The sequence below is a fragment of the Colossoma macropomum genome, unplaced genomic scaffold (genome assembly GCF_904425465.1).
Source record: "Colossoma macropomum unplaced genomic scaffold, Colossoma_macropomum, whole genome shotgun sequence".
NCBI lineage: Eukaryota > Metazoa > Chordata > Actinopteri > Characiformes > Serrasalmidae > Colossoma > Colossoma macropomum.
Window position 1 is genome coordinate 7,272,601 of NW_023494805.1, and position 27,122 is coordinate 7,299,722.

General features: G+C 39.7%; 1 protein-coding gene across 1 annotated transcript in view; it reads left to right on the top strand.

Moving 5' to 3' along the window:
- The first annotated feature begins 2,898 nt into the window (after window positions 1–2,898).
- Window positions 2,899–27,122, top strand: part of LOC118825771 (tensin-3-like) — an 89,181-nt gene continuing 64,957 nt past the window's right edge. Inside the window, 1 exon segment of the mRNA XM_036596579.1 lies at window positions 2,899–3,308. Within this exon segment, the coding sequence (XP_036452472.1) occupies window positions 3,210–3,308 (99 nt within the window). The 5' untranslated portion in view covers window positions 2,899–3,209.

The following is a 27,122-nucleotide window of genomic DNA, read 5'->3' on the forward strand; positions in this document are numbered from 1 at the left end:
TTCTAAGCTGTACTGACTCCACACATCCCGTCTCGTCTTCAGGCTTTTATTTTACTGTTCTGTTTTAAAACATTCGATTATAAAAAAAGGTACAAATACAAACTTTTCACCTGGAAAAACCTATTTAAGGTACACAGTTGGACCTTAAAACCACTGTTGTACCTTTGAGGGAACATTTACATTGTTTGTACCTTTATAAATTAAAAATGTACCAGCACAAAACCTTTATTTGTAACTGTAGAACACACTTACAAAAGGCAATTGTCTGCAAATTGTAGTGCTATTCTATTGTTTCTATTGTTTTCTCTGAGTTTAACAGTTTAAAAATAAATCTAAAATATTAAATGTGCCATATTTTTTTGCACATTTTATGTTTTTTTCCCCCAATATGTTACATTCAGCAAATAAACAGTAATTGTGTATTAATATGTGCAGAAGTGTGTTCTCTGTAGAGGATGTGTCACTTATTTACACTAAGAAAATCAACAAAAACATGGAATTTGTCCCAAACTTTTCCATACAACTCTACATGTAACCTATTCTGCCCCACCCACTCACACTGAAGTTATAAGGAGTGCTTCATCCCGGACTGTTACTTGAATGAGTCACAACACAGAGGAGTCAATCAGAACAGAGCTAACTAACGGTACACAAACTAAGTAAGTGTTGATATGCTGAGAAATAAACACTAATATTGGAATAAATCCAAAAATATTAACACTATAAGTAGTGATTTATATGAAGTTATAAGGAGTGTTTCGTCCCAGACTGTTATTTGAATGAGTCACAACACAGGGCAGCCTATCAGAACAGAGCTAACTAACATATATGAAAAGTACACAAACTGCCTTTTCTAATAGGTCATATAAAAAAAAAATAATGAATTATGACGGCTTTGTTGCATAAAACTATACAAACGTCACAAGTGGGCAAAAATGAAACACACTGAAAAAATTAGGACATGGGCCGTTTCACTTTGGTCCAATCAGATTGAAGAAAAATGGCCTTTTATTCTTCTATATCAAGCTTGTTTTACTATTACCACTAAACGGAGCAGGTCGAACGTCAGTTTATGAGTAGTGTAGCTCTTAAAAACATCCCGATTGGGGTTTTAAGGCTTTAATCCTGCGCGTACTGAAAACACCACTAGTGTCAGTGACAGGAGAACAGAGTCGGCAGCCTTCAGTCTCAGTAAATGATTAAGCCAGACACTCCTTCAGCTATCAGACGCTGGCCACACAATGCCCTGTTACGTAACTCCGCATTCCTCCACGAGCTGAATACGAGGTACTTCAAGGCAGCCGTCCGGAGGTCCGGTGGCCATCAGCGTCTTTAAAAGACCATGACTCATCCCAGCATGGACGAGTGCCATGAAAAGAAAGTTCAGTCATTGTAGTTAAAAAAAAGTCAATTGCTCTCTGATGAAGCCTGCAATTAACCCATTTAGTCATTTGGTATCTGCGGCGTGTGATAAGTAATAATTCAGTCGCAACGTGCGTATTTTGCGGCGCAGGCTTTGGAGTGCGGTGACTCTGCCTCGTCGCATGTTTGCTCTAAAATTAAACACTTTCATGTGGGGTTTTACCAAGTCATGCACTCACTAACAGCACAATGCAGTAATTAAAGGGGAAATCCACTGATTTTCCTAAAATTCTGCATAATTCAAATGTTGCGATGTAAACAGAGTCATTCAGAGTGGTTTATGTGAAAAGCTGCATTCAAGAGAAACTTACAGTCAGAATTGTTCACAGTGGTGGTGACAGGAACCAGACGTCCACCTCTAAAAGCTCCCTAACAGAATGTTATTACATGAAACTGTTATGTATTTTAGGCAGAGTAGCCTAAAGTGTATGTGCACAATTTTAGGCACCTGAGAAAATTAGATTTAAAATGATGTTTATCTTGCCAGTACATGTTTATTTGCTCAGAAAAAAAACACAAATATTGGAATAAATCCAATAATATTAATACAATAAGTAGTGCTTTTATGTATATCAATGTGTCATGAATATCTAGTTTATCTAATTAATTATTTATTAAGTTAATCAAGTGTGCTAATGATCTTGTAATGAGAAAATCTTGTAACTTTATACTGTATTATGTTTATTTGCATTTATTGTGATGATATATCTTTTTTTTTAGCAGCAAAAACACACTTATCGGCAAGATAAATGGCTTGACATGATATAAATACAAGTTTTTAATTTTTTTTTAAAAAATCCATTCTTGGTTTAGGGATACATGCAGGGTGTTGTGAGGCAAAATAGCCCCCCCCAAAAATTATTTTTTCAAGTTTATCATTATTTTACCATCATCAGATCATCAGATCACATATCAAACTCAGAAGACACATTTAGGCTCACTGGTGGTTTAGGATGGTAAATAAAATGGCATATTTGTGCACATGCAGGACAGAATAGTCTCCAATTAATATTTTATTTTCAGATTTACCTCCAATTTACTGTAATTACAAGTACATATAAAAACCACTGTAAAGAAATTGAGTCTCTATCTCAACCATTTCACACCAAACCACTCCAAATGATCTTATTGAGTGAATTATGTGGAAATATTTGACAAATTGGTGGAATTTGTACCCCGAAGAAAAGCTTTTTGGCTGGTTTCGGTAATGACACAGCTCTTGTCAGAGGTGTAGCGATGGCATCGGTCTTGCCTTTTGTCCTGCTTTTGTTTTCATTCATTAAAAAAATGAAAACCCATCCGACAGTGCCGTCATTTCTGGAGTGCAGGCATGCGCCTTCCAGCAAGTATATTAAACCCCCTTCCCCCAAATCCCCAGCCTCGACCCCAAGTGCCGCCGCAGACAGGAGGGGGGCCGGGAGTGAGGGAGGGAGGTAGGTAGGGAGGGAAAAGGGGGAGAGAGAGAGACAGATGGAGAGAGGGAGAGGGAGAGAGAGGGAAAGGGAGGGATCAGAGGGGGAGGACTCATGCTAGGGCTTGTGGCGTCTCTCTCTCTGTCTCTCTCTGAGTTTTGAGAGAGCAGAGTTGACTCAAACCTCTGGATGAGGGACTGCAGCCCAGCAAGCCCAGCAAGGCTCAGGAGCAACACAAACCTGGACTGAAGTGAAGAGCCTGAAGCTCAGACAGGCAGACAGGCAGACAGACAGACAGAAGCTCAGCGTCTGCAGTGCAGTGGAACCCAGACTGGACTCTAATGGCCACAACTTTGCTCACTTCAGCATGACTGGATGTCTGGAAGTGGCCCTGGATCATCTCTCACTCTCCTCACAGTAGGCTGCAAAGGCAGAGGGACAAGAGGGACCACTTTGGAGCCAAAGAAATCAAAGGTAATTCCTCATTTTATCAAGTTAAGCGACTTACGTTGAAGTTCAAGGTTAAATCTAAACAGTTTAAACTCTTATTCTGTCTTTCTTGTCATCAACAAATGGATCTGCGAGTCGTATCTGTTTCTAATGAGTAAGAAAAGCAAGTAAGGTTAGTTTGAAAGCAGTAGGGAAAGGGGGTGGGACGAGTCTCATAGGGAGAGAGCTAGAGAGAGAGAGCAGAGCGTAGAGCCCATTCAGACTGGGAGTGAATGAACGCTGGTGTGTAGCGCTTAGCATTAGCATTAGCACTTAGCGTCGTTTTCTCTCTCTCTCTCTTTCTCTCTCTCTCTCTCTCTTTCTCTGAGGTAACTTACGCTGCTGCTGCTAATATGAAGCATATGCCAACCAAAGTATGTCACACCAGGCTGAAAAAGCTTCCTATTACCAAACTTCTTGTTCTAACTTTCCCGTTCCACCTTAAATGGTGCAGCAGTTACATTCTGTCGCCTCGGGCGACAGAATGTAACTGCTGCACCATTTAAGGTGGAGCGGAAAAATTCGAACAAGACGCCGGCGAAGAGGAAGCTTCGTTTCTGTCACAGCCAGACGACGAAATTATACGTTTTTTGTCCATGTTGTTGTTGTTGTTGTTGGTTAGCCGTCGTGCTAAAAGCACAGAGAAAAGAGGAAGAGCTGTTTCTTCTTTTGAGGAGATTATTTTGTTCTCTGGACTATTTTTAATGAGTGATGAGTTCAGACTAAGGTGTGTTTAACGCTAAAGACTCCTTAAAGGGCCCATATCCTACACTTCCCCCATATACTTGCTCATATTACTAATATTAATATTTATATAAGTATATGTGCTAAATCTATTTAACTGTGCCATTTTTGATCATTCAAATACATCCCAATATGCACATATGTGTCAGTATATTGAAATGTATGCACACCTGTATCTGAAATAATGGTAGAGCTGGGTGAAAGGGGAAAGCGCAACATCACGATACTTCAGGGAGTGTTTTATGATACACAGTATGTCATGATATTTATGTTTTCTGACATCTGATAAGAAAAGACAAAGTAGGGTCACATTGTGCTGCACTAAATCCGATTAGACAGGACTAATTATACTCACTTTTCAATCAAACGTGCAGTTGGGAAAAGGTTTTTTAGTGCTGATGATATATGCAAAATGCTCAGAAAAGCACATTGTGACATATTGTGATGTACTTTATCATGATAAGGATGAATATATTGTCATATTGCCCAGCTCAGACATATATGAAAATATATTTCCTTTGCAGATAGGTTTCTTGTATATTCTTTTTCCCTCTGAGGTCTTATTACATAGTAATACTACTACTACTACTACTACTACTACTAATAATAATAATAATAACACGTTTATCATACCCTGTGACATATGGCATCACTTATGACATTTGTATGGTTTTTGTAAGTACCAACACAGTCATGATTTATTATTCCTACACGACAACTGTCCGTCCTCTTCTCCCTGCTGAAAAAACAACATAGACCAGCATTCATTCTACTGGTGTGAGCTGGTCTAGTGCTGGTGTAAGCTGGTCTAGTGCCAGTATAAACTGGTCTGTGCTGGTTTATGCTGGTCTGTGTTGGTTTATGCTGGTCTGGTGCTGGTATAAGCTAGTCTATGTTGGTTTATGCTGGTCTGGTGCTGGTTTAAGATGGTCTGTGCTGGTTTGTGCTGGTCTGGTGCTGGCTTAAGTTGGTCTGGTGCTGGTTTTAGCTGGTCTGTGCTGGTTTATGCTAGTCTAGTGCTGGTATTAGCTGGTTTATGCTGGTCTAGTGCCAGTATAAGCTGGTCTGTGCTGGTTTATGCCAGTTTGCTGCTGGTATAAAGTGGTCTGTGTTGGTTTATGCTAGTCTGGTGCTGGTATAAGCTGGTCTGGTGCTGGTTTAAGATGGTCTGTGCTGGTTTGTGCTGGTCTGGTGCTGGTTTAAGTTGGTCTGGTGCTGGTTTAAGCTGGTCTGTGCTGGTTTATGCTGGTCTAGCGCTGGTATTAGCTGGTTTATGCTGGTCTAGTGCCAGTATAAGCTGGTCTGTGTTAGTTTATGCCAGTTTGCTGCTGGTATAAGGTGGTCTGTGCTGGTTTATGCTGGTCTGGTGCTGGTATAAACTGGTCTGTCCTGGTCTGGTATAAGCTGGTCTGTGCTGGTCTAGTGCTGGTATAAGCTGGCCTGAGCTGGTTAATGCTGGTTTAAGATGGTCTGGTGCTGGTATAAGCTTGTCTATGCTGGTTTATGCTGGTCTAGTGCTGGTATAAACTGGTCTATGCTGGTCTAGTGCTGGTCTGGTGCTGGTTTATGCTGGTCTGGTGCTGGTATAAGCTGGTCTGTGCTGGTTTATGCTGGTCTAGTGCTGGTCTGGTGCTGGTATAAGTTGATCTGGTGCTGGTATAAACTGGCCTGAGCTGGTTAATGATGGTTTAATCTGATCTAGTGCTGGTATAAGATGGTCTGGTGCTGATATAAGCTTGTCTAGTGCTGGTTTTTGCTGGTCTGGTGCTGATATAAGCTTGTCTAGTGCTGATTTATGCTGGTCTGGTGCTGATATAAGTTTGTCTAGTGCCGTATAAGATGCTCTATGCTGGTTGACCAGCATACCAGCATCCAAAACACAACATATGCTGGTTTTGCTGGTGACCAGTCATGCTGGTCTATGCTGGTTTTCTAGCAGGGTTAATCCTTAAGAATTAAACAGTCTGATGCATGTAAATGACCTCTGTTCTGATTGGCTCTCCAGTATTGTGCCTAGGTCAAAGCTGCAACACTCCTTTTTTGTTTTTAGATATGAAGGGCTTGGCTGAAGTGAAGGTTTAGGTTGTGGAAATGACCGTGAGGAAAAGGAGTGATGTTTTGCATTAATTACTGTTAAACATGTTTAAAACAAACAAACAAACAAACAAAGCCTATTGCTTATTAGGTTGGAGTATCTCCAGGTACTCCAGTTATCCATTTGGCTTCTGCTGTGTGTCCGCTTCCTCAGGCGCTCTGGATAAGTGCATCTGCTAAATGACTAAAGGTAACTGTTGGGTGTTTTCCCATCTCTGTTGCTGCTGAGTCCCTTAAGGCACAGGTGGGGAGATTGGAGGGAACAAAACCATGACCGAGAGTCATACAGAGACTGACTGCCTTTGCAGAGCTTTTGTAGTATGTCCTAAGCGTGGAGACCAGCCACACCGCTGACATGTGTGATCCATTACAGGCACCAACAGGGAATTTTCGGAACAACTAAGCGGCCGGTCCCAAGCCTGGAGTTTCTTAAACACTGAAGGAAACGTGTCAGAGGCATGTTTCCCTCTGAAAATCCATAGACATTTTCTGAATGAAAGAAAATAGAGATTTATATGGAGAGAATGGAGAAAAACAGAATATACAGGTAGAGCAAGAGTAAAATAACAAAGGCTGATATTATGAAGGAAAGAGAGACTGAGAAAGCACCAGAAGCAAAAAAAAAAAAGAAGAAAAAGAGAGCGGTTTAGGAAACGTATCCCATGTTGGAACGCATTTTTCTGGCCTGGTGTATAGGAGGCCGTAATTTGGAGTCGCTTTAGGAGCTCTTACAGGATCCCACAGGATCCGCTGGCCAGCCAGTGTGGTGTATGTTGCTTCCGGATGTGTTTTTTTCCCCTTTTCCAGAACGTCCCATGTAGGTGGGAGACAAATACACGTTAAAGTTCCAGCAGAGCTAAACAAACATGGCTAAAATAGCTCGTCACCCCTCCCTGCTCAGCTTCTCCCAGATTCCAGGGTTTTGTTTAGTGTGGGGGGTTCAGTGTTGCGTTGGCCTTCAATAGCAATTCTAGAAAAAAAGGGGTTTGTAAGCAACAGGAAGGAGAAACTGGAAGCTTTTCCCTTTTTTGTCGTCTCAAGTGATCTCAAGCCCACTTGACCTGTTGACCTGGTGGACTTGAGGATCGGATACAAAGGAGCACTGTGGTATCTGGTCCACAAGCTAGATAGGAAACGGAACAACAGAAAAGAGAAACTTGTTTAAACCTGCTTTATTGCCAGACTTACACTTTAAAATGCTCATAAGAGGAGAAATCTGGAGTCAGCTCTTTGAACTACACTCTTAAAAAAGATGGTTCTTCAAGGGTTCTTTAGTAAAGACAGTGGTTCTATATTGAACCATGAACATTCAAAGAATCCTTGACATGATTAAATGGATCTTTGCATTGTGAAAGTGTTCGTCAGACTGATGGAGAGTGTGCTGTAGATAATTCTATGTAGAACCTTTTTGAAAAGGGTTCTGTATAGCACCAAAAAGGGTTCCACTTTTGTTACAAGCCAAAGAACCCTTTGCTGGTACTAGATAGGATCTAAGAGTAAGGGACTAAGACTGCAGCTCTCAAAAAGGATTCCACTATTGGTACAAGCCAAAGAACCTTTTTTGGTACTAGACAGAACCCTTTGTGCTACGAGTGTAGCTCGCCAAAAGGATTCCACTATTTGTACAAGCCAAAGAACCCTTGTTTGGTACTAGATAGAATGCTTTGTGCTAAGAGTGTAGCTCCACTACTGGTACAAGCCAAAGAACCCTTTTTTGGTACTATATGGAAACCTTTTTGCTAAAGGTATAGCTCTCAAAAAGGAATCCACTATTGGTACAAGCCAAAGAACCCTTTTTTAGGATTAGACAGAACCCTTTGTACTAAGAGTGTAGCTCTAAAAAAGGATTCCACTTTTGGTACAAGTCAAAGAACCCTTTTTGGTACTAGATAGAACCCTTTGTGCTAAGAGTGTATCTCCACTACTGGTGCAAGCCAAAGAACCCTTTTTTGGTACTATATGGAACCCTTTTTGCTAAGAGTGTAGCTCTCAAAAAGGATTCCAGTATTGGTACAGCGTTGTGTATCTGGTCCACAAGTTAGAAAGGAAACATTATTAATTAGGAAAGTAACAATGCATGAAATGAATGTTGGTTTGGTTTTGGTTTGCTTGCAAACAAATTCTTGTTCAGTTCTCTGCTGGTGGGAACACGTTTTTATGATGGTCTGGAATTAACCATCTTTGGAGGATGATTTTACAACAACTTACAGGAAAAGTATGAGAAGATTGGCATGTAGTATTTTGTCTGATCTGTCAAATGTGCCATATGGTGAAAAGAACATTTTGCCTTGAAATAGATGGTTTAGGGTACAGAAGTCATGACTCACAATCAACGTTCCAGGTCACCCCAAAGGTGTTCAGTAGGGTTGAGGTCAGGGCTCTGTGCAAGCCATTGGAGTTCCTCCACACCAAACTCATCAAACCATGTCTTTATATAGCTCACATTGTTCACAGGGTCACAGCCATGCTGGAACAGGAAAGGCTCTTCCCCAAACTGCTGCCACAAAGTTGGAAGCTATAATTGTCTAAAATGTCTTTGCTATAGCATTAACACTAACCTTCACTGGAACTAAGAGGCCCAAACACTGAAAAACAGCCCCAGCCCATTTATCCCTCCTCCACCAAACTTTACTGTTGGCACTGTGTGTTCCAGTAGCATCGTTCTCCTGGCATCCACCAAACCCAGATTCATCCATCAGACTGCCAGATAGTGAAGCATGAGTCACTCCAGAATACATGTTTTCACTGCTCCAGAGTCCAGTGGCGATGAGCTTTACACCACTCCAGCCGACACTTGGCATTGTGCATAGCGATCTTAGGCTTGTGTGTAGCTGCTCGGCCATTGAAACCCATTTCATGAAGCTCCTGATGCGCAGTTCTTGAGCTGATGTTGCTTCTAGAGGCAGTTTGGGACAGGTGATGTTTTGGGAATTTTTTTGGTATTTTGGGTTAATTACAATTTTAATTGCAATTATAAAGTATTTACATAAGACAGTCACACATGCCATATGCTGTTATTTTCAGGAGACCCTGGGCTGCTCAGATTTGCCATTGTTTGACATGTAAATGCTAACAGGAATTTGATATCTTTATGAATTTAGGTCATTTTTGATTAAAAAAGTTATGCTAAATTTGATATTTTTTTGCATCAAGAGATCTTGAAAAGAAGTTGCACCTCAGATACCTTTTCAGAAATTGTTAGTCTGGAGTGTCTGTGAGCTGAAAGTGCAATCATTTTGATGATGATTCATTCTTTTGGTTATTGCGAATAAAAATAAACAATTAGCGTAAGACGGACTCTGATACACAGCAAGACAGGCTTTATTTTTAATTATAAATTGAGTTGCATATTTAATATCAGATATTTTTAATATTCAAAATCAATGTAAACTGAACAACAGCTAAATGTTATGAATTTTATAATAATATCTGTCATATTTATTGTTGTTTATCTGTTAAAAAGTGTTTTAGGGCCTGTTTGTGTGATTTTGGGGGAAAGAGGGAAAGTGTACTCAGTGTATTCAATGGGACAAGGCCAATTTTATCACCTTTTTCCCATTTTTCCACCCCTTCACCACTCTCTCAGCTCAGACGCATGCAAACACAGCATGGCTTTAGAATTGTGACTGCATTTGAGTGTTTTTTTATGCTTATTTAGCTGTAAATTTCTACTACTTCTACTTTTCTTCTACTAATACTCAGAGTCTGAGTCTATCTGAGGACTGTTTGAGACACGAGGAGACGTTTTATACCGAACACGTTGCTGTGAGGATTTAAATGGAGATTTAAACTGGCCATTTAATTGGAGTAAATGCAGGATCTGAATGGTGGTTTTCTGAACTGGATTACTGAACAGATTTTCACTAAAACTTCAGAAAGTCACTCTGGACACACAGGGTGTTCTGACGGTCCTGAAGGTCAACGTGATGTGTAAAACTGCGTTGCTGTTTTTAAGGTCACTGAGCTCTTCAGTATGACCCATTCTACTGCATTTGTCTGTGGAGATTGCAGGGCTATGTTCTTGATTTTATACACCTGTTAGCAATGAGTGTGGCTGAAACACCTGAACTCAAAAATTAGGAGTGGTGTCCACATATTTTTGGCTGTATAGTGTATGCAGTAGCATGTGTATCTACTGTGCAATGCTGGGGTAATTGGAGAGCACTGGGAAATTTGGAGATGGTTTAAAGTGTATCGTTGTTTTTTTTTTTTGTTTTGTTTTTTTTTGTCTCGTGAATGGAGACACTGAAATGCAAAACAGAGAATTTCAGAGAAGTCTGACGATGAAAAGTGTGTTTTATTACTTTTTCCAGAAGGTAATGAGTAAAAGAATCCCATTACAGTTTGAGAGACATAAGTAGAAATTTGTAATCTGTTATTAATTTGAGTAACAACACCAATAATCTTGAATAATAACCCCTGATAATAATATTCAGTAAAGTATGCAGGTTTTGGCCTAAGTATTGTAAATATTGAAAATATTCACACTTGTATATTCAGTGTATTAAAAAAAAAATGAATTATGGCAAAATAATCAGATCAAACTGGATGGAATTTGAAAGTTCATGACACACTAAATCATTTCCTAAATAATTCTAATGAGTCTCAGATTTGCTCCCCTATTATTAACTGGTTTAAGTATTTGACAGACACATTTGCTTTCTAAGCAGTGTAGATCCCACCTGAGATAATCATATCTACAGTTAGGTAACCAGCAGTTCAGAGAAAGTAAGAGAGAATCACTAAAGCACTAAATATTAGCTCAAGCATCTTGAGGTTCTTGGCCAATTCTGCTCATTCAACACGCAAATATTCCTTTGCCTTGATTGCCTTGAAGATATCAGTTGTTTTGATTAAGCAATCTTTTCTGGTCTCTTGCTCTGGAAACATTCTCCCTCCATTTCTCTGTTTCTGGACGGCGGTCATCGCAGGAGGCTGTCCTCCACCTCCACAGGCCAGGTCACATTCCAGGCTAACGGCTTCTCCCCTCGCCAGGCCTGCACTTCCTGCTGCGTTTTACAGTGTTCCTGCTGTCGCCCGGGGTTGAAGGATCATTAATCAGGCCGGGCTGTTTGGCCGAATGTTGACACTGAGTGATCCCCCCCCCACGGCTGGAGATCCTCCAACCTTCTAGCTGCTGCCTTTGGGGCTTTGCTGGAATTTCTTTGGTACTACCTTCCCTCTCTCTGATGAACAGCTTGGAAAGGGTAATTATTAATTACAGTGGCTTCACAGCGTGCGCTCCCTCTTCCTGTTGACTCCTGGCCGCCGTTCCTGTGGATTTCGGCGTCAGGGGTTGATTATGTTTCGAGCATAAGAGTGCTTGGAATGTTATTTATTAATCTAGCGATGTTTATTTTTCTTCTTTGCAATGGAAAGCAGCTCCCATATCCTTTAAAGATCCACAGATATCTGCTCTAAAGTGAGTGCTAGGACCCCCAGAAGGGGCTCGGCTAGGCCTACTTCCTATCAGTAGCCAAACAAAACAGTACGAGCTCCAAAAACGGCAATGGTGTGAGTAAATCACCAGCCCAGCAAGAACATAATAATGAAGATCGTTTGAAAAATAATAATGATTTCCCTGATCAGACAGGTTATTCCTTCTGAATAAACTCTTGCCAAGACTTACAGCTTACCTCTGAACGATGTCACTTTTAGTGATATATCACCTGTGAGGTGTTGGCAGCTGTGCTTGAGTGGTTGAGTGAGTTGTCGGGAGAGGAGTCCACCACATCACACACAGATTAAAGGGCCAGTCTGTGAAAGTCAACACACCGCCCCCCTTATCTCAAACGTACTCAATCAATTAAGACATGTTTGGTTTCTGATGTGGGGCTATCAAGTGATTAAAATAATGAATTGTCCACACTGGCAATAGTTTGTGTAGTTAATCGCAATTAATTGCACTGGTCTCCAATCTGACCCTAAGGAGAATTTTATTTTTCAAAATGTATGAATAATAATACTGTAACATTATATACTTGCAGAACCTGAACATGAAAATCACATGATATACATACAGTGAACACAGTTTCAGATTTTCATCATCGACGCCCAGTGAGAGCAATAGTGGCTGCATGTTTCAACCAAGAAGTGTATGTCTCACATACATGTCTCATATACACAAAGGATTCCACTATTGGTACAAGCCAAAGAACCCCTTTTTGATACTACACAGAACCCTTTTGTGCTAAGATTGTAGCTCTCAAAAAGGATTCTACTATTGGTACAAGCCAAAGAACCCTTTTTTGGTACTAAATAGAACGCTTTTTGTCAAGATCGTAGCCCACAAGATATCAACTACTTTTTTGAAAGCGAAATCATTGTTAATTCTTACTGTATTTATGTTTTTTGCTTTAATTCTACTATTATATGGTGAGTACCATCATACTCAGTGCCAAGATAAATGGTTTATATCATATATAAATCATATATAAACCATGCTTAGAGGTTTATGTAGTACATTATGTATAATTCGCTGTTGTCAGAACAAAACTTTGTATCTCCAAAATGGTAACTTTACAGGAGAAGGAAAAAACCTACTTTCCTTATAATGTAGGTCAATGGAACCAGACTTTTTTCCAAGTCATTTTGGGTCATTTCTTTTAGTTCATTCATCATGAAATTTATATACAATGTAAAAGGTAACAGGTATTTTAAAATTATGGCAAAAACACAAAAACGTCAAAAATAGAGATACAAGGTTTTCTTCCAACAACAGTGAATTGTAGTTTATATATGTACATGTTCTTTTCATGTTTTGTATATATGTATATATATATATATATATATATATATATATATATATATATATATATATATATATATATGAATGTATGTATGTATGATTGTCCCACGCTCCTGACTTCCCGAGTCAAACGCTCCACAATGGCTGCTGTGAAAAAGACAAAGCCCCCTAAACATTTGGTTGCAAACAAGCACTGCATGAACTCAGCCTTAGCTGCCATGGAAACCATATACAAACAGGAAACCGTACTCAGACAATACACTCTGATCGACCACCTATGCTGCATTATCATCCATTCATGCCTGAGCACTGTACAAAGGGCTCAGCCGACCCACCCTCACTCATGTCGAGCAGCTGTGCGTGGGTGATAACGGATCATATATCTGCATGACGCTGCCGCTTCCTGGGTTCCAGAAAAATCTGGAGCGCTTACTGTAATTGTCCATTTCGTCACTGTCGTATCAAAACCTCTACTGTTTTTATCTCTTAAGTACTATTTGGAAATGTTCCTTTTAAATTATGTGAAAACTCTGAGTGGGCTAGTAGAAGGGGTCCCAAATGAAGTGGATAAACATCAGTCTATATTAATGTATATTTAAATTATGGACATTTTTTTTCTTATCTGTAAACTTAAAGTTTCTGAGAAACAAGATTCTTTAAACACACTGCAAAAATTGTATCTTGTCAAGTAAAATGATCTTAAGTATAGTTCATAAATCTAATATTTCTCCTGTTGAGATTGTTGTAAGTTTTAATTTACCTAATTTCTAGACATTTTTAGATGATTTTGCTTGTTTTAAGAAATTTACTTGAAACCAGCAAAATTATCTGCCAGTATAGTGAGATACTTGTACTTAATAAAATACTTAAAACAAGTCTGTAAAAATAAGCCAGATAATTTTATAATAAGTGCACAACCATCTCAAAATGGGAAATATTAGACATATCGACGAGATTTAATATCACTTCACTTGACAAGATGCTATTTTTTTCAGTGCACAATAACAATTTTCTGCAGTGATTCCTTTCACATCTGGACATCGTTTTCACACTGTCACAGCCGACTGTGGCTGCTGATTTATTTTACCACTCTGACTGGAAATCAAAGTCTAACGCTTTTATGGAGAACCTCACAGCCTGTTCTGATCCACTGTGACCAATAAGTCATGAAGAAGTGATGGAAAGTTCTGTCTGTTTGGGGTAAAACTTCATAGCTGACTTGTTGAGGAACAGCATCATCGTTTCTGTCCTCCTGATCATCTTCAAGCTCAATTTAAATAGGCTTCTGTTTTTAACAGCATTAAAAGGCCCAGCTGAGTCAGAAATAGGTAATAGGCAGGTATAGGTATAAAATATTATGACATGATAATAAAATCAGCTGTCGAAAATTAAGTTTAAATTCTTGGCAGCGCTTCCAGACAGTTTTTTTTCCACTCATACAAGACAAGAGTCCTCAAAAACCTGTTTTTTTTTGCTATTGTTCTGGCTGCTGTGCATGCTCATATCACCACAATGATGGAGGACTTTTCCCGCTTGCGGCTTTGCCAGCAAGCTGATTGGCCCTTTTTACTGAAGAGCAGGACTCTCCCTGCATTGGGAGCTTACCCACTGACCTGTCTCCTCCTCCTTTATAATGTCTTTGCTTTTATTTACAGCACTACTTCAAATACTTAATGCCACATTAAATACTGTCGTTGGCAAAAGTTTGGGTGCCGCCTTAGATGTTTGTTGTTTTTTTTTATGTTAAAATCACCTCCTCTATTGTAATAACCTGAAATATAACAATTCTATGTAGCGTATATATATATATATATATATATATTCGCTGTTGTCGAAAAGAAAACCTCCTATCTCCAAAATGGTAACTTTACAAGAAAAGGACTTTACTTTTAATGTAAATCAATGGAACCAGACTTTTTTCCAAGTCACGTTGGGCCGTTTCTTTTGCTCCATTCTTCATGACATTTATGCACAATGTAGAGGGCAACAGGCATTTTCAAATTATGTCAAAAACTGAAAAATGACAAAAATGGAGGTATGAGGTTTTCTTCCAACAGCAGTGGAAGATAATTTGAAAAGGGGCGCCTAAACTTTTGAGTATGACCATAAGTGTTGTTCTCAAGCTGAATCAAAACTAGTCATGCTCAAAAGGTGTAATTAAAGTGTTCTGAATAACATGGATCGCCAGTTGTCAGTTCTGCAGAACAGTCTTCTGATACTGTGCTTTCATTCTTAGCTGAGCTCAGCTCTACTCGCTGGTCAGCTACGCGCTACATGGAAGCCACCGACTCTTCTTTCTCCACATCTTTCCTTTCTGGATTTTCAAAAGTCACTTCAAAAGCAGCGTAAACGAACGGCCCGCCTGGGTTTATAATAACTCCTCCATGCTGCTTGAGGAGCTTCCCTACCCCCTACACCTTAAAAGACTGCAGCGCTTTTGAAGGACTCGCCCTGGATTAGCAGATGTTTAGCAGATTAGTAGGCTGTCTGATTTCTCCCAGGGCTTTCCCTCTCTGCCCTGAGGGAGGCAGATTCCTGTCTGCGGCGGCAGGTAAAGGGTGTGGTCACCCAGCACTATCGCTGACCTGGAATCAGTGGCCTCTTTTTCAGTACATGTGCATCTTTGATTGTCTTGAAATGAGACGAGCTGAAACGGGAACAACCCAGTTTTAAAATGTTTAACTAAAATGTTTTACTGTCCTGTTGTGGCTCCACAGCAGAATTAGATTTGTAGGTAAAAATAAAATAATCCTCCTTTGCAGTAAATAAATGCTCTGCACAGTCAACACAGTTTTAACAATAATCTAACATGATCTTAAATGCTGGTGTTAATGTATAACGGCTAATTCACCCTTTAACCCTGAAGGTCAGCACGCAGACTGCTGGTCACCATAGCAATGCAGACAACAGTCTTGCCTAGCTAGTACCTAATGGAAAGGCAAAGAGAGAGAGATTTAAGACAAACATCAATAAGTTGGAGACAAATGGACTTACTTGCTTTTTTAATCACTCCAGCTGGTCACCAGCTTCTTGTTCGAATTTTCCCATTCCTCCTTAAATGGTGTAGCGGTTACATTCTGTCATCTCAGGCAGCAATGTAGAACGGGAAAATTCGAACAAGAAGCTGGAGAACGAGAAGTGACTTCAGCCTTGTGACTTTTTAGTGTTAAAGAGACATTTTATAAGAAACTGTTCTACTTTTGAAAAAGTTTCCTGCCGGAGATGTGAGAAAAGCAGCTATAGCTGAGCTAAAGCTTAAAGCAGAGCAAAGTAAGTCTGTGTTTTTGTTTATATTTAATTTTTTAGCCTATACTAGCACATCAGCACATACTGAGACATACTTACAGCCAAGATGATGAAATGGACATTACATGTTGTGGCTCCCAAGGTGGTTTGATTTTTGTTAAAAGGACAAATTGGCTCGTCTTAACATTTGGGTTGGAACCCCTGCACTAATGCATCTGATCCAGCCAATCAAGAACTTATGAAGATGTTGACCGCTGCTTTAGGCTTTTCTAAGGAAATCCTAATCCAGCCATGGGGGTGAGGGAACATCAAACAGATATTTAGATTGGACCAATATTTCCAACTGATATTTGTTGGCGTATTTGTTGTACTCTGGAAGAACAGAACGTTTAGGCTATGCTGCATTACTTTCCTTAATTATCTGCATTTTATGAATTTTACTAGGTAAATAAATGATATATTTCCCTGTAATGCTAATCAAAGTAGATCTAGTCCCAATTTCTACATTTTCTGATTGTTTATATATCAGCATCGGCAGATATGTAGTTAAAAATATCTGATAACAGCATCGGCCCACAGTTCCCATATCGGTGGAACCCTACCTCCAATGGATGGTTCCTTGAGGTAAATGAGATACGTAAGTATGAAGAACCATTTAAAGTTTAAAGAACCTCTACATAATGTAAAAGTTCTATACCATTTGTAGGTTCTCCAAGTGAACAATCACTTAGGACTTGTGTTTAGAGTGAGTTAGGAAAACACTGAGGCACTCCAGCACCGTAGGTGAGTCTCAGACCTGGCCAGCATTTTGCATCATCTTAGGCAAAGCCTGGATCTGGGTGGAGTTAAGTTTGAAGGAGCCTGTAAGAACAAGTCCTGCTGTCCGTGGCAGCAGGCCCACTTCTGCTGGCCTCAGCCTCGCGCCTCCGGGGCTGGAGCAGGCTCAGGAGAGTGGGGGGGGTGTGATACACCTCAGTCCCAGGCACGCGTGCCCCACAGCAGGCCTGTAGCAGCACGTTCCTCCTGCCTTAATGGTGCCTGTGATGGTAATAGTATGCTAAAGCGTACTGATGCAGTAACTGCCGCGTAAATGCATTCACACATTCACTCACTGTGCCCAAAATAGTCCCCTAATCACTGTTCTCCACACTGGAAAATCAGGAACGTGTTTTATTCTCTTTTACTGTTAAAATGGTGGATTATTACAGGCCATTAACAGGGCTGTACATAAACCTTTTGAGCATTTAGCACTGGTGCTATAAAAGTGTTACATCACAAATAAAATTTAGAGCCGAGATAAAATTATCCTAAGACCAAATCATTTCAAGAACTGTAACAAATCACCATTTTACCTGTGGTAAAAAAAACAGAAGCAGCATGTAGAAGGCTTTTTTTAATGTTCATTTTGTGAAATACCAGATAATTAATTTTCACCAACATAAATCAGCTCTACCACAAGAGGGCGCTATTAACACTCAAAAAGCTTTTTTTTGCATTTTTGAATGTGAAGAAAATACACTTCGGTACTAATATAAGTATGGTTGGAGTCAAACTTTTCTAACCAGGAAATTAAATGGTTTATTATGTAAAAGTAAAGCTCAGTGTTATTTAACATGTGTTATAAAAGGCAGATAGCACAGTATATCAGTTGTGTATCATCGTATCCAGAGATGCATTTCAGCAGCTCTCAAATCACTGCTGGCTTTAAATCTGACATTATAGCCCCAAAGTATACTTTTAGGCATTTTGTAAATTGTAAGACCTTTTGTTTACGAACATCTGGATTCATTCTCTAGTGTTCATATTACCTGAGGGACTACAACTAACATAAATACTAGAATTTAACCTGTATTTAACCTGTCAGGAAAACGTTTGATATTGCACACATCAGTTAGTTAGAATAGCTCAGAAACAACTGACTATGAATAATTCACTATAACTTCCATGAGCACTTGGACTAGCCAAAATATTTCAATGGAGGGTCCATGCACCCACAAAGGTCTATCACTCGTGTGCCTGTGGCCTTTTTTGTATTCACACTGGATTCATTTCTCCTGGCATGTGTGGCAGTATTATCACGTAGTACAGCCCTGATTAATAAGCTGTTACAGTACAATTCTCCACTGTCTCTGCTGACAGTTTCCCAGAGCAGAACATACTGCCTGAAGGAAATTCTCAACTTTTTCTGTGAATCTTCAGTGTTTTAGTTCAGATTAGTTGTAAAATGATAAAATACAGTACTTCATGGTTTCCTGCAGGTATCTGAAGCTACATCTCCTCTGCTATAAGGATAGAAAACACCTCATCTTTTGTTTTGACGTAAAGAATGTAGATTTGGAACTCGCTCATGTTTAGCAGTCTGAAGTTTCTCCAGCAGGGGCACTACTAGCAGGCCAGTCGCTTCGTTTAAAGAGCAGAAAGAGCCAGGAACCCACACCAGCAGGAGCTCACGAATGCATGTGCACAAGGAAGTGAAATAGTTTAATCCCTAAAGATGTTGACTTACTCAGTATCATGTTGAGTTTTATTAAGTACTATATTACTGTCTAGCATGAAAAGTAGGTCTAAGCTGCAGCAGAACTTGTGAGGGGGTTTGGTGGGTGATATAAGTGATAATCCTGATAAGTTTCTTGGGGTAAACAATCCACAGCAGCTGATGTGGAAAAGAAATGGCCCTGAATCCCTGTTCCCTACATTGGAAGATCAGGAGCGCTACGCGGAGCACAGTTATGAAGTTTGAAGGCAGCGACGGGTTTGCTCATCACACTGCAGCAGTTGTCGCCTGGTAATCTGCACAAGAGATCAAGTATTTGATAACATCCAAAGGTCATTGTGTCTTTGAACTCTTGGCCTGGAGTTGCTACAGATGACCTCTCCATATGGTTGTGTAATGTACATTGCTAAACTAAGTGTACATGAAATTATCCATCAAAACCACTTAGGCTGCTATTAAGCCCAAGCCTTCCCTAACATCCACATCATCCCGAATGGACCAGTCCAACATGTGCAAACACATCAACCCTGTGTTATCATGTAAAGCTCAAGGCTAAAACACTGCACATTCCCAAGCGTTCTAATTCAAAGTGCAGCATAAGATTTACGGTCATAAATCTTGGAAAATACAAAGAGTTCAATGCGATAAAGCATTGCCAGAGAACTCTGGGAAGAGTGCGCCTTCTTGGGTGGATGCAGGACCATCTTAGCTACCCCAATCCCAATAATTAACTTAAAAATGGATAACTAATTAACGAAATCTAGCAGATGCCAGTTAGCATTCTCTTGTTTTCAGCTAGCTTTCTACTATAGTGTTTGGCTTCTAAGTGCATTTTGCAATGACCATGAATCTTAAAAAAATACTGAGAGTTTAATCTGATACAGCATTTTCTTCTTAGCAACTAAGGCTACGTTTACACAGCAGGTAAAAGTGGCCCAAATTTGGCTGTTCACAGTATCTTTTAAATGTGACCTGTATGCGACATCAGTCTGAACAGATCAGCTCCTAAACTGACCCACATGCGCAAAAGAAAGTTGCTTCACGTGGCTCGTCCAGAGGTAAATAATCATGACGGCCAGCGAACGCCAGTCGCTCCCGCAGCTTTCAGTTTCGTCTTGGCCAGCATCACAGGAGCAATCATGAAGTTCCAGTGGTTGACAGCTGGACTCATCACCCAGAATGTGTTCGAGTTCACCGTAAAAAGGGCACATTATTCTGCCACTTCTTTGGTTCGTGTCCTCAGATTCTTTAAACTGTTCTCTGATGCTGCTGATTCGGTCGAAACCTCTTCAAACATGGAGCGGCTGCGATTAGTCTCTTCTAATTTTTTGGTACAGAAACATCAGCCTAAATGTTTATCTCTGAGTCTCAGCAGCGCAAAATTATGACGAATGTCGAGTTGGACTGACGTAAAAGTCGCATGAATTCCGATCGGGCTGTTCAGACTAAGTCGCATTGCCACGGATCGGATACGTATCGGATTTCAGTACCACATATGAAAGCGTCTCAAATCGGAATGTCAGATTCAGTGCGTTTTTTGCTGTTCACACTGACACACAGACACACATCTGTGTCACATTTGAGGATTTGGGCCACTTTTACCTGCTGTGTAAACGTAGCCTAAACTACCCCAATCCCAATTAACTGAAAACATGGATAACGACAAAAGCTAGCAGATACCAGTTAGCACTCTCTCATTCTCAGAGTGCTAACTGTACCCTTGTAGCTGTCACTGGCTGTAGTGCCCATTTAGTACACATGCACTGTCTATATACAACTACTTTCTCTATGATACACCTGTTGAAACAACTGATCAGTGTTCATTTCTGATCAGATAATCAGCTAAATTGTCACTACAGGATAATCAGGCTGGTTTTGAGGCTGCTTTGCTCCCTCACTACAATCACAAAAGGTGTCCAGATTTCAGGAAAGTCCTTTCAGATTATCCTGCCATGTGGGATGTGTATAACAAACTTTGTTTTGGTCTAAAGTCATGTTTATTCATGAGAAAATCAGTGAGGTTCTGAGAGACCAGACAGTCGAGCAGGACTTTGACTCGTAATCTGAAAGTGTGTGGTGTTTTTGTTCTGGGCAAATGATCTGTGATAATTTGTAGGGTCTCTGACATTTTTGCCATTGATTAGGATGTAAAAAAATCTTCAGTCCTGAGTCATTCTGTCGTTGCTGTCTAACTAGTCTAAGTTGGAATTTTCTGTGACAAAAATGAATGTATTTTCAAAAATCACTCCTATATTGTCCTGTGGTACACAATGTTCCAAACCCAAGAGCCAAAATATTAACATTCTTACATCGGTGCTGATAGCCAGCTACCTGCACTCCTGCGTATTGAAATGATGCTTGAAAAATGAAAGTCTAATATTAAACTTCAACACAATTATATAATAACACCAGCTACTCCAAATGTGCTCTAGTGCTGCCAAAGCAACTTAACTACCACACTTGACACACTTGCTGGTTTGTTTGGGGTATTTCTGTGTACTTGCCGGTGTTATGATGTCAATTGAGTGTGCAGCATTCTTAGCTTGCATGTAGCAGAATTCGCTAGGATCTCGAAATCCAGAGGATCCAGTGACATTCAGAGGAAAACTGTACACTGGATAAAACATACCAAGTTTGAACCATGTTGCTTGTCACAGGGTGCCATAGCAGCAATTTTTGAAAACCCAGTTCATTTTTTGAGATAGAGAAAAGCAGCTTAGACCCTAAGTTTCTAATATGGGCACAGCGCCCACTACAGAATGATACACGACTTTGGTGGTCTATTGTCAGTGGTCTCAGTGTTCATTTGAAGATCAGATCTTGGTTGTGTGATGCTTTGCAGATTTCTCGTCATGGAGTGAAGCGAGTGGTGTTCTAACAGTTAAAGTGAAGGACTAACGGGCTGGTGGTTGTTGTCAGGTTTTCAGATAAGGGAGGAAGTCTGTGGAGATCTGCTAGGTTTGTGGAAGAGTTGCAGAGACAGACGAGGCTCAGAGTCAATGTAAGGACAGTGTCCGCTGTAACGCATGCTGGAACTTGTCAGTGATGTTCACAGGGAAGATGCTGAGAGAGATTAGGAGGAGACACAGTATTTGTGGGCAATATACGTTACTGCAATTTCATATTGTCCAAACAAAACAGTGCTGGCTTATTTATTTATTTGTTAATTTATTTATTTATGCACCATTTTGCACCATTTACATGCACTCTTAAAAAAGATGGTTCTTTAAGGGTCTTTAGTAAAGGTAATTGTTCTATGTAGGACCATGAGTTCTGTATAGACCCATTTCATGGCTAAATTGTTCTTTGCATGGTTCTTCAGACTGATGGAGAATGTATTGCATATGGTTCTACATAGCACCAAAAAGGGGTTTATCGCTCCTCTGCTATCACTGCAGACTGGCAGGGTCGCCTACAGAGCAGCACTAGTAGCCTGTTAATGACGTAATGTTCTTTTTTATTTGAGGGTCCCAGTTTGTAGGGAAGATTTCAACAACTACCCCTTGTAACTCAGTTCCAAAGGGCAAGGTGACACTTGAAAACAAGGGATAGGGGTAAAAAAAAGAAATGGGATTGGGCCAAAGTCTGTGTATACAGACTCTACTCAGTTTGATTGAGTCGAAATGTGTGGCAAAGTTGAATTTAGTTTTTTTGAATGTACTTGGATTTCCCAAAACTAAACAAACAGCTTCTAAGCCCGACTATTTAATAAATCAATATCACAGCTGGGTGGCTCTTCTGAGGGATGAACAGTCACAGCAGTAGTGGCGCACTTGCGAGTGATAAACAGCGTCAGTGTTTTTTATTACAGCTCCTGTAACCTCGTACCTAAACAAGCGAGGTGACACAGGCTGATCATTTTAAATGCACTTTTACACATTTTATGTTACATATCAAGTTGATTGTAGAAAGTATTTTGTTTTTTCTTAATACATCTCTACAGACTGTCACATGAATGTATTAATAAGTGAACAAGTTGCACTAAAATAGGTGCGAGGTCCAGTCTAGTAGGTGCCGGATCTGGATCTGACTTGTTTTGGTACTGTATGTAGCACTGACCATTTGGGTAAATTCAGCTTTCCATTATTTGCTCATAAGCAAGGTGCCTAAACAGATATATCTGGATAAAAACTTGGTACTATGAATTGTCCTATGAAACTCAAGCATCCTACAGCTTCCACAATCCTCTTCTTTGGATGAATGGTATAGCTTATTTAGACTGTTTAATCTCCATATTCATAGCCAACAGTTGGAAGTCTATTTAAGCTGGAAAGCATATCATTTGGTGCTGTTCTAAATACACAAAAGATAAACCACCTATCATTTTATCATTTTTCACAGTCATATTTAGTAACAGAGGCCTGTTTCTGGAGCCACAGTATGATAGCAGATCACTTAAATTAGAAGAGAGTTTATATGAAATCCATAATTTTGTGATTCGTATGAGCTATTGTGGACAGTCCCCTCAAGCAACAAGGCCCTGGAGAAGGGGCGGAGGGATCACTGTGCAGTGGACACGTACCTCACCCAGACTTTCCTCAGAAGTGTTAGCATCAATAACTGATTAGTAAACCTGCAGTTTGAGAGGTTGAAAAATATTCGATCGTATAATCCTTCGCGTAATCGGTCAGATTGTCTGGGTCATGGGAAAATACGGCTGGAACTTCCTGACTATTAATTATTTTGTTAAATTAGCCGTTCAGCATTACCCTCTCTTAATGGATCCCATTCCAGCTCTGCTCATAACAGTTCGCTGGCCTTCGCATTGCTCCATTAATGTCTCATTAGGTGGGACGTTATGAGCCCAGTTCTCTTGAGAATTTGTCTGCACTGCCCTAGCCGAATGACCCCCTCCCCTCCGTTCCCCTAGCGATGACCTCCTTCACACAGTCGCTCTTTCATTCTGCTTACGGGGGCTGTTTTACCCACCCACCCCCAACTTACCTTTTGGATTTATGACTCACTTCACATCGTCTGTGTCTGTGTTGGGAGTTTGGAGTCACTTAGACTTCATTAAGCGACACATTCAAGCAGCAAATTGTTACAACAACAAACAAGTCCTCAAAAGACCCCCGGAGACGTGGATGGATTTGCCCACCACAGCAGCTTTTTTTCCCATCAATGTATTGCTGACATTGGAAACCTTTAACCTTAAAGTGAGTAAGGTTACGTAAGTGAAAACAATAAACACAAACCTCAGTGCGATTTACTGAGAACATCCATCAAACTCTGCATTACAGTGTTGTATGTTATAGATATGAGATATAACAGTCACTACAGCATTGCAATATAACACTGTCATTGTGGAAAAGTGGAAAAAATAACACTTAATTCGGAAAATCTTGATTTTGTTTGTATGTAAATGGGTCAAGAAAGCAGGGGTGGTCATTTTAAACAACAGAAAACAAGAGGGAGTGTTGTCTGGAACAGTTTATGGCTGTGATTTGGTGAAGGTGAAGGCAATTAGTCATCATAGTTGTATTACAGTTATTCACTGTAACAACACCACCTATTGCTTTTATAACACAGTTCTGCAAAATGAAGTAGAAAATAAGGCAAAGACTTTTCAAACACTACATCAAATAGGCTTTCATAGTTCCTTCTGCCAAAAAAAGTAGTGCCCAGGTAGAGCCATGAAATTGTCACAATATCAGGTTCAGCTCAGCTTTTTTAGTATTTGCCACATGAACCCGAATGTGGTTTTGTTCCAGTCAGTCTTTAAAGTGTTTCACGGCTCATTGGGTTTGCTGAATTGTATCCTGTTCATTGCTGTTCATTTCAGTTTGTTCAGTTGCTCCATGTGGGTTTGGCCACTTTTGGATGTTGGTTTTATGATAAATCAAGGAAAGAAAGTTGAATATCCAGTAAAAAGTCCAGTATAAAACCCACTTTACCCACTTTGCACTGTCTGTAACACGAATGAATGGTACTTTTTGTTCCAAAAAAGTAAGTGGTAAAGTGGGTTTTATATGCTGTGATGGCGCAACTAAAACTGGAATTAGCCAGAAATTAACAGAATACAATTCAGCAAACATGATGAGCTGTGAAATGTGTAGATGGACTGGAACAAAACCACATTCAGGTCCATCTGGCAAATATTGAAAAAGTTGAGCTGAACCTGATATTGTTACAGTTTTATGGATCTGTTACACAAAAGGGCACTAATGTTTTTTTTGCAGAAGGAAATAATATTAGAGCACATTTGATATAATGTTTGTAACTTCTTTGCTTTACTTTTTTTTCATATGGTAATTGCTGATATGAAAGGACATTTGATGCAATGTCAGGAACTTTGTTTCTTTAAATAAAAATCATTTTATAGTTCTTGGTAGGTTTTTCGTAATTTCGGCATTGCTGGTTCTTTATTGTCTCTTCTAACTTATGAATCTGAATATTATGATGCAGGTTGTGTAACCTGAAAATGCCGCGAAGTATCATGATGTTCTTTTTTTGCCGTATCGCCCATCCCTACAAGAAAGGTTCCCATACTCCTGTACAAATCTCATATTTGTAGAGCCGTCTGTGCTTAGCTTGAACAGTTTTAGTGTTGAGCAAGGAGTAAAGAAGTAAAGAGAGTGAAGGAAACCATAAAGATCTACAGATAACCTTCCATGTTGTCATTGTCAGAGTGAAGACAGTATGATGTAGTTTGATACCAATCACTTCTACCTCAAACTCCTTAGGGGTTGGAGTTTATCTAAAGAACATCTTACTGAACAGCTGAATGCTCTCATTCGCATACCACATCTGCTCCCATTTACAGATAACGTTAACAAGGAAAAAATGATTTTCCATGTTATTCATAAGATAAACACTGTAAAGGGTGGATCAGCAGGACCGTTTCAGAGGAACTGCACAGGAAAACAATTGTCTGTCGACTTTGTGTCTAAGTTCTGCATATAGACGTTCAGCTTTTAGCCTCAGGGTCTCCAGAAGAGTGACCGAAGTCTGTCTCACTGAGAGATCAGAACATCAGGAACTTTCATAGATGTGGACAAAAATCTAGTTCATCCAGTTTTGTACATCATTCACATTTCCATTCACACTAATTCCATCAATGTTACGGAAGGAAAAAAAGCATAACCTCTTAAAACGAGTTCTTCAAGGGTTCTTTAGTAAAGAAAATGGTTCTATATAGGACTATGAACACTCAATGACCCTCGGCATGATTAAAGGGTCCTTTGCATTGTAAAATAGTTCTTCAGATTGATGGAGAATGTGCTGTAGATGGTTCTATATAGAACCTTTTTTGAAAAGGGTTCTATACAACACCAAAAGGGTTCTTCTATTATTACACTCTTAAAAAAGATGGATAGTCAAGGGTTCTTGATTAAAGAAAATGGTTCTCTGCATCGTAAATTGGTTCTTCAGATTGATGGAGAATATGCTGTAGATGGTTCTTTATAGAACCTTTTTGAAAAGGGTTTTATACGACACCAAAAACGGTTCTTCTATTATTACATTGTTGAAAAAGTTGGTTCTTCAAGGGTTCTTTAGTAAAGAAAATGGTTCTATATAAGACTATGAATACTCAAAGAACCCTGGGCATGATTAAAGGGTTCTTTGCATTGTAAAATGGTTCTTCAGATTGATGGGAGAATATGCTGTAGATGGTTCGATATAGAAGCCTTTTTTGCTAAAAGTATAAGATGTCAAGCTTGTAACAAGAGCAGAACCCTTTTGGGTGCTGTATAGAATCCTTTTCAAAAAGGTTCTATACAGAACCTTCTATATTCTATATAGAACCTATCTAGAACCTTCTTTATTGAACCTTTATTTAAGGGTTTTTTGAGTGTTCATGGTTCTATACATACTAAAGAACCCTTGAAGAACCATCTTTTTAAGTGTGTAGTTCAGAAAGTGCTGCAGTGAAAATCCTTAAAGAAAATCGTTGGTATTGATATTTTTATCAGTTTTCTCAGGATTGGCAGTATTGATAGTTCAGCATTGATCTGCCCCAACATGAAGGCTGTATCTGTTCTTAGAGACTTTAAAGAGTGAATATCATTGAAATTTGACTTTTGCTTGCTTTTTAAAGTGTTTGGTTTTGTTAACTTATGAATCCAAATACTATGATGCAGGTTGTGTAATCTGAAAATGTCTTGAAGTATCGTGATGTTCTTTTTTTGCCGTATCGCCCACCCCTATAAGAAAGGTCCCCATACTCCCGTACAAATCCCATATTTGTACCCATTCCATACTTGAACAGTTTTAGTGTTGAGTAAGGAGTAAAGAAGTAAAGAGAGTGACGGAAACCATAGAGAAGATCTACAGAAAACCTTGCGTCTCGTCATTGTCAGAGTGATAACAGCGTCATTTAGGTTTATATAAATGATTTCTCACTCAAAATTCTCAGGAGGTGAGGTTCATCCAAAGAGCTACTTACTGAACAGCTGAATGTTCACATATTATATCTGCTCCCATTCACAGAGACAGGGATACTTAAAAGCCAAACTGAGGGGAAAAAAGAATT